The sequence below is a fragment of the Varroa destructor genome, unplaced genomic scaffold, assembly GCF_002443255.2.
Source record: "Varroa destructor unplaced genomic scaffold, Vdes_3.0 BEIS01000002.1, whole genome shotgun sequence".
Lineage (NCBI taxonomy): Eukaryota > Metazoa > Arthropoda > Arachnida > Mesostigmata > Varroidae > Varroa > Varroa destructor.
Genome location: NW_019211455.1, coordinates 28,014,875 through 28,022,335, shown reverse-complemented (window position 1 = coordinate 28,022,335; position 7,461 = coordinate 28,014,875). Strand labels below are relative to the sequence as shown.

The 7,461-nt window shown below is 36.4% G+C and overlaps 1 protein-coding gene and 1 long non-coding RNA gene across 3 annotated transcripts; one reads left to right on the top strand and one right to left on the bottom strand.

Annotated features, from left to right (window-relative positions):
* Positions 1-180: 180 nt before the first annotated feature.
* LOC111245582 (NADH dehydrogenase [ubiquinone] 1 alpha subcomplex subunit 7-like) lies at positions 181-1,990 on the top strand. 2 transcript variants are annotated; one of them, XM_022794117.2, is made up of 3 exons: positions 181-362; positions 1,298-1,467; positions 1,857-1,990. In XM_022794117.2, the coding sequence occupies exons 1-3, from the start codon at positions 297-299 to the stop codon at positions 1,897-1,899; spliced, it is 279 nt and encodes a 92-aa protein (XP_022649852.1). In that variant the 5' UTR covers positions 181-296; the 3' UTR covers positions 1,900-1,990. The 2 variants fall into 2 exon arrangements, with proteins under 2 accessions (XP_022649852.1, XP_086836345.1); XM_086980219.1 differs by having other exon boundaries at positions 210-366.
* LOC147757624 (uncharacterized) lies at positions 1,960-6,265 on the bottom strand. Its single transcript, XR_015321186.1, has 2 exons — positions 6,186-6,265; positions 1,960-4,082 (listed from the first exon to the last, which is right to left on the bottom strand). It is a non-coding gene; the product is annotated as an uncharacterized LOC147757624 (long non-coding RNA).
* Positions 6,266-7,461: the final 1,196 nt, after the last annotated feature.

The following is a 7,461-nucleotide window of genomic DNA, read 5'->3' as shown; positions in this document are numbered from 1 at the left end:
CATGAACAGATACCCATGGTAGAAAAAGTGTATACAACAATGCATCCATCAGTTGCAACGAGCGTCGTAATCAAAGAAAGCTACTGCTCTTGTTTACAAAAGAAGGGGAGAGAAAAATAGGCATGCTTCAGAAAACGTTGGCATGCACAATACAGTATATTGTCATCTGCTAGTCAGCGGGCTGGCAGAAGCCAATGTTTGTACACACAAGGACACCGTCAGAGGGCATACTGGTTTTGTGCGATCGTGAATAGATATCCTATGGAGAAAGCTAGTGATTTTCAGCGCGCATTAAAATGACAAAAGTCACTCCACGAGATGTTTCATTTCTCGTTATGAAATGGAGACACTTCCTGTTAGGCGTAGGTAGCTAAGCTATTAACATAACACTATAAAGCTGTCTTTTGTTATGTGCATGGTAGAAAAATATTGATGCAAACGCACGCATTACTGCATTAAAACTAACTTATGGAAATAGAGATAAAGACCATTAGTTTACTAAAGGCTTGTAAATAGGTGAATAAGTATGTATGCATGTTTAATAGTTTTTACTTTGTTGGTTTCGTATAACTGGTGTGTTTCGATGCCTAGGATAGGCAGCAAATAATTAATGACATTTTTTAAATTGCCAACACTCTAAGTAAGTGTTCAGATTTACAAAGCCCTAACGATTATAAATACACGGTGTTTGTAGCTGCAGGTATGTAAAGATTCTACATGTGACATCATCTTTACCCTCTACTTTTTAAAAGTCACTAGTCCTGGTGATTTGTTACATCTACCTCATGATCATAATTCAAATATTATTTGTCGAACTGTTCATTCCGTCATGATAGATCGTTAGAGATGTCTTCGAAATCTAGAATGATGTGAAAAAATACGCTTTAACGATTTTTTTTGACAGATTCGACTTCTAGTAAAGGAAATACGTTTAACCACTATATATATATATATATATCAAATAAGAATCTTTGCGATCATGCTAAACATGATATATTTTATCGACTTATGGTATTAAGATTCATCTTTTTTGCACGAAATCTTTTTCTTTGCTAGCTCTACCAGTTTCAACATTGCGACTAATACAATAATAATAATATAGTAATAATTCTTCTAGTAATTGTTCCCGGTGTTACAGCAAATAGAAGAACAAACGTTTGGTGTATTTATGAACTGTGTTAAAAAACAGTTGATGTCTTACGCCTTTGCTAATGAATTATAGCATAATTTCATGTACCTATCTATTGTAGATCTTACGCTTACATGTTATAGTCAAACTAGAATTTCTTTTTTTTAGAGGGAAAACGTAAATGCCCTAAGATTCAAAATGGATCAACAGACGCGCGACCCAGAGCCTCCAGCACTTCCTTCTGGACCTTCCCATCGACTCGCTAATAATTATTATTACTCGCGGGATGCCCGTAGAAAAGTCGAACCCCCCGTCGAAATCAAACCTGGGCTGAAAAGGTTTGTATTCTTTGCCCAGTGTTTTATATTTGATAGAGGCAAGCATTGAATTCAACAGTATTGGCACTTCCTTAAACAATGTTCTTTGCAAATCATTATGTTATCAGTTAATCATCATCAGCAAGGCCGCAAGTGGCCTCATCAGGTTATACTTACAATCCATAATATGATCTATTAATATATTAAATACGGTTACGGTTATATACGGTTGAAAATAAAGTAGCTATGCAAAGTTTATTATTAGTACTTTTCTCATTGTTGAGAAAATAACCAGTTATACACATATTGTTCTCATACAATGTCGGGGAAGTCTACAAGTACTTTTCAATTTCTGTAACATTTATAGTCTAAATTGTCTGTACTAAGTACTTTGCTATGATATGTTTCAGCCTGAAGAAATTTCCGCTTGAGGGAGTACCCCGTCTGCCGTAGAGATTTTACAATATAAGCCATGCTAGATTTTGATCAATTGTAGCACAAAGATGATGTTAAAACTGTAATAAAGACTCATTTCCGTTGTTTATTTTTGCCGCGTTAAAGGTCAGATAGCCCTTGTAGTATGTATAAATTAATTTTACTGGTAAATTATGCTATAACCGACTCACTTAGATGTCGCAATAGAGGGCAGGATCAATACGTTGGTCCTATAAAAGCACTAAACGGTATACAAAAAACCTATGGACGCAGGTACCTAAACATATGTAAGGCATATGTGAGAATTGTCTATTTGTGAAACATTAGAAGGTTTTTTTTGTTTCGTTTCACAAGTTTCTTACTTATAAATGAATTTCATACGATGCAACGTGATATCATGACAATTATAGATACACACTTTGTTAACCTCTGAACGAATATTTGGTATACACAAGTTTTATATCCTATATGGAAATCTTCATGCTAGTTGCAGTGAGGTACGCCGTTATGATAAATTATTGTTTGGTAAATACCACTAGAAGATAAGTAGACAAAGAGGACATGTTTATATTTTCGGATCGTAGTCTCATGCCGAACACAAATACAGTTGGGTCAATTTTCAGGGGTCTACAGGAGTTTGAATTAGCATTTCAAAGGTATTAGTATAGCCTTTACATATATAGAGATTTATATGAATATATATTCACCTTAAGTAGTCATAAAAATAGATACGAGTACGATGACGCCGCGGATGAAATTTGAAATGGTTCAGGCTCGAAGGATATTGCAATATTCGTCACTTTTACTGCAGTTTACTTTGAAACATGTTTACGCGCAAACTCCTGATTAATTTATACAACAATTAAACATCTTAGATAGCGTAATTCCTTTACGATCTGTTGATATAACGAGATTATCTATACTTGAACATGAAATAAAGATAGCTTTTAGGGTAACAGTTAGAAAAAGTAGAAAGCAGGTAGTTGAAAAAAATGCGCGTCAAGGTTTTACACAGGCAGGTTTGACAGAAAAACTTAAATTTATCTTCTTTGATTTATTCGTTTGTAGAAGTTTGCCTATATTACCTTGGAAAAATATGCCTACGTGAATTTTAGTCTTTGTCTAATGATTATCTATGTAGGTTTAGCTTCGTATAGAAATACAAGAAAATTCACTTTTTCGCGAATGCTCTTCTGTTAACAATGTCATATCATCGGCGCGGGCTTATAATTTTTAAAAAGGTAAAAGACAACCAAATGTGTGATATTTTACCGCAACTTTTCAGTTTGTTTGTACTCGAAAAGAAGAACATCCAATCGAAACTGGTTATTTCCAAAGTGTTCTGTGATTCCAAAAACCACTGGAGGGTATTGAATATCGCGCATAGTGGCTTTTGCAACAAATCAGTATATCATCTAGTAACGCAGACGCTCGAACCAATCGCGCCAAGACAGCAACTTCGCTTATCACGGCAGCTGTTCAGTAGTGATCAAGGTTGAACTACAACTCATCAACTTATGCATGATAAATATTTGCGTAATATAATGATGTGCATATGTTTAAAGGTCCATTCTGCATAGCTTTGGTACTAAACATGTTCGGTTAGCCTTGAGAGTAGACCAACTATATCTATCTTGTGTGGTGCTTTACGCCAGCACAACGAAAAATTCCGGATTTTTACTATTCATAAATAAAGACAAAATTTGATTGTACAATTTTCTTTTCTCCACAAGACGAGTCGCATTTTTCTGTTTTTCAAGCAAGTCTAGCACTTGATTAATGCTCACGAAGTGCTTACCCTTAGTATGCTTTTTTTTGTGATGGAACTGGTGGTTCGCGGATATCGCTACCATTTGAATGAGTTTGCAGTGATATGCTTTGATCTTGATAAGTCAGGGAGACAATATCGTCAGAGATTCGTTAATACCTGCTAATCTTAGGGACACGTTGTGGTCTAGGTTCGAACCCGGGTACAGACATACTTCGTTTCGTGCTGGGAGCCAACCGTCTGATGGAATACCTAATGGCGATATCGAACGTAAAACTCGAAACAGTGTCAGAAAGACAAAACGCATTCGTAGAAGGACGCTTTAAATAGTAGAACTGGAAAAAATTGTACCATGAAATTAGACCAAATACGGTTTTCGTTCTTACCTTATATAGGGTGTTGTTCTACACACCGAAGAGCAGGGTTACTTTAACTGAAAAAAAATGTGTCGCAAAGGATGACTTGAATAGGTTTCTCAGAATGGGTGTTATACGTGTTAAAGGAAAGATAAAAATAATTAACGGGCTGTGGCTTTTGGATCTAGAGGGTATAATTCGGTAATTTCATTACCTCCTATGTGTTTAGGTAACCAAATAAAAGCTAGATATATGTTTAAATTGAAAAAAGATGGTGCACACTGGGCCGAGACTACGCTTCGGTGCTCGCCCCAGCCGCTTTCGTCATAATTGACAAGAAAAAGGGCTGGGTGTTGGGTAGATATTTTCCTTATTGCCACCATGTGGCTTGAGTGCAATGCGACGTGTTATTATTGCTCTAATTATCATACCAGCAGATACATTAGCAGAAGATAAATCATCACAAAAGCTTGGCCTTGATCTTTCTCTATATGTAATCGTGGTACATATTTTAATTGACACTAAATGTCTACGGACATATAACCTTTTGGGTTAATTTAAAATGGAGACAATTTTTTAAATGAAAAACCTCAAATAAGTCAATTAGGAAAAATTGGAAAAAGATTGGATGAAGATAAACACAAAGACACATTTTTTCTACGTTCTCTGCCATAAAGTAGCAGAACATGAATGAAGCATGCTTATCTCTTTAGGTTCGTATGCTTCTGATATTGTCTTCTTATGCTTTGCTAGATCTTATCCCTTGGGCACTTCATTTCTCTACGCGTTTGATACCTTTAAGCTGCACACTTTTTGTAGTAGCAAGAAAAGGTAAAAAAGATTCGGAGCACAAGCTAAGTCTACCTGATTCTAAAAATACAGCTTTCCGCGAGTTTGTATCGCATCGTATTAGGTGAGGCACAAATGTCAGAACGGCAATAGCTCACTATACGAAAAAAAGATTCCTTAACCTCTTTTGCGGTTTGCTTCCTCCCTCGGTCTCCTTAGACCGAAGCATTATTTGAGTTGCTTGCCTGCGACAGCAACAGACTGGGCACACAGACATTCCAGAAAAGCAGGCTACGTGCTAAGATAGGGCAGTTGATTTAAAATCAGTGTCAAAACTACTCAGTTGCTGTCACTGCATGATGCGGCGGTGAGGCTCTGAGGCGCATCATTGTGAGGCGTCTGTCCTCATGGGACTCGTTTACGATTCCTACTACTCTATGCTATTGCGCAAGACAGTTCTGTTCGAAGAATCCGGAGAACTTGTTATCGTATGGACAAAATCGAAAGGGCCATGAGTTGCAGGGCAGTTTGTCGCTCGGAACAGAATCCCACTGTCGAAAGAGCTCGTGAAATGATTTGAGCTTTGCAAGGTGCGTGACGGAAAGGGAAAAGTTGGAGAGTGAGGAGAATGAAAACTGAAAAATAGAAGAAACAATGTGCGGAAAAAATATCGTAGCGTTTCGTTTTATTGTCCGTCAATTAAGAAGAAAACTATTCTACGGTCCCAGGGATAATATTCGAAAAGGATATCTAGCTACCTGGTTTGTACTGCTGCCCATCATACGGGTATTTTTTATAGTCTAGAAAGTATATATTTATGGTATACCCGCTAAAGGTTAATAATAGTGCAGAAAAAGCCTTTTCTAGCAATACCAATGAACAAAGGAGTGAGGGGGATTCGTCAGACCGGGTATATTAAGCACAAAGGTTAAGGCACAGTTTGAAGCACCGAACTCTATTGTCTGCATGAAGCACGAACAGGTGTTCATCAGAGAATACGAGGTTCCCAAACGACTAACTATTATTCGTTGTTAAGAAGTCAAGATTTAGACATCTTATAACATTGCTTAAGTGAATTCATCCGATCGAATTAAGAATCAATTTTCTAATCGAACTAATTTTTTTGCATGGTACACGCCGTTAATGGCTTGGTACTACCGGCAAGTTAGTACAAAACATTAAGGCAAACGGTTTAAATCATTATACCAATTTTGTTTATTGATGCACTTTTGTTTGCAACCGGTAAAACCCTTCAATGCCAGCTTTTCACCAACAATTTCAAACATGTCATATGAATTCGTGCAAGATTATTTAGAATTGATTACTTGCTCTATTGCTCTCTTTCTATTGAAAGTTTGTGTGGTATGGTAAATTAAAAAACCAGAACTTACTCAACTATCTCTGTGGATGTTACACGGCACGAAAACGAACACGTTTTTTTGTAATGTCTGCTATGGATGCTATTCGAATATAATTTAAGCCTATTAGTCGTCCGTCCGGAAAGGAGGAAAAGTGGTCAACAGTAGAGGTAGAGCGTAGACTTAGCCGAGGTGGGAAAAGTGAAGGGGACAGAGGAGAATGTAGATTTACAGTCAAATCGTAACTGGATAATAAGTAGATTAATAAATTACTCTACAGAATAGATACGCAGAGAGCGGTTATCAACGTGCGGTTACAAAAGCCATAGTTGAGATCTCTTCCTGAACGTTCAGTTGGAAAAAAGCAACGACAGATAAGTAAGTCATTATGTTAATAGTTATTAATAATAATTATTATGTAATTAAATTAAGAATAATTATGCTAATAGTTATTATGTGTTACTAATTTTATTCCATTCGTTATCGTGCGAAAAGTTGTTTAACAGTATAAATTTGTTGATTGACAATACCTGTACGCTTTCATGCTTGTGGATGGTTGTGTTATTATATAAGGCCTAATGGCTGAAAAAACGATTAAAATAGCTGTAGCTAAGAAGTAAAGCAAAGTCGTGCCATTTTTAAGATATCAGCGTTCTCGAGTACTTTTGCTGTAGTATTGTATTGCATTGCATGAGGAACCAAAGAAAGAACATTGATATTACTTAAGTTGCTTAATCGTTAATTTGTTTTTTACAGTTATATTGTATGGATCGAAATTTATTGCGGCGTATTTAGTAATATCTTATTCATTTAAAAAATGTCTGAAAGAAATCATAACCTATGGTAAGATCGCTGCCCTTATTTATTTTATATGGGTCTTAGTTCTATCGGTACGCTCTTATTATCATCCTATCTGTTATTCCTGTCAGATCGTTCCTTATCTTTTTGCCATTTGCCATATTTGTGCTAGCACAGGATTTTTCTTTCTTTTTACACAGTATTTGCAAATGGCCTCTAACAGAAACAATCCGCTGACGGCACACTAGAGGTCATTTAGCGTTATCATTCCAATATAAAGGTCTGATAGACTAGATGACGCTTTTCACTTAGCAGCTTTAGCAGGCATTGATACCATTTATCAAATACGCCTTACTTATGCCTATATAGTACATTTGAATCTGTTTACTTCCTGTACTATAGCGTGTTAGTAGGATGTTGTTTTGGCGGTACATATTTTTGATTTTGTTGGTGTATTGGGCTGTTAGTTATTGGAAGGCCGCTAAACTTATTGTAGTTGGCATCCCATGGG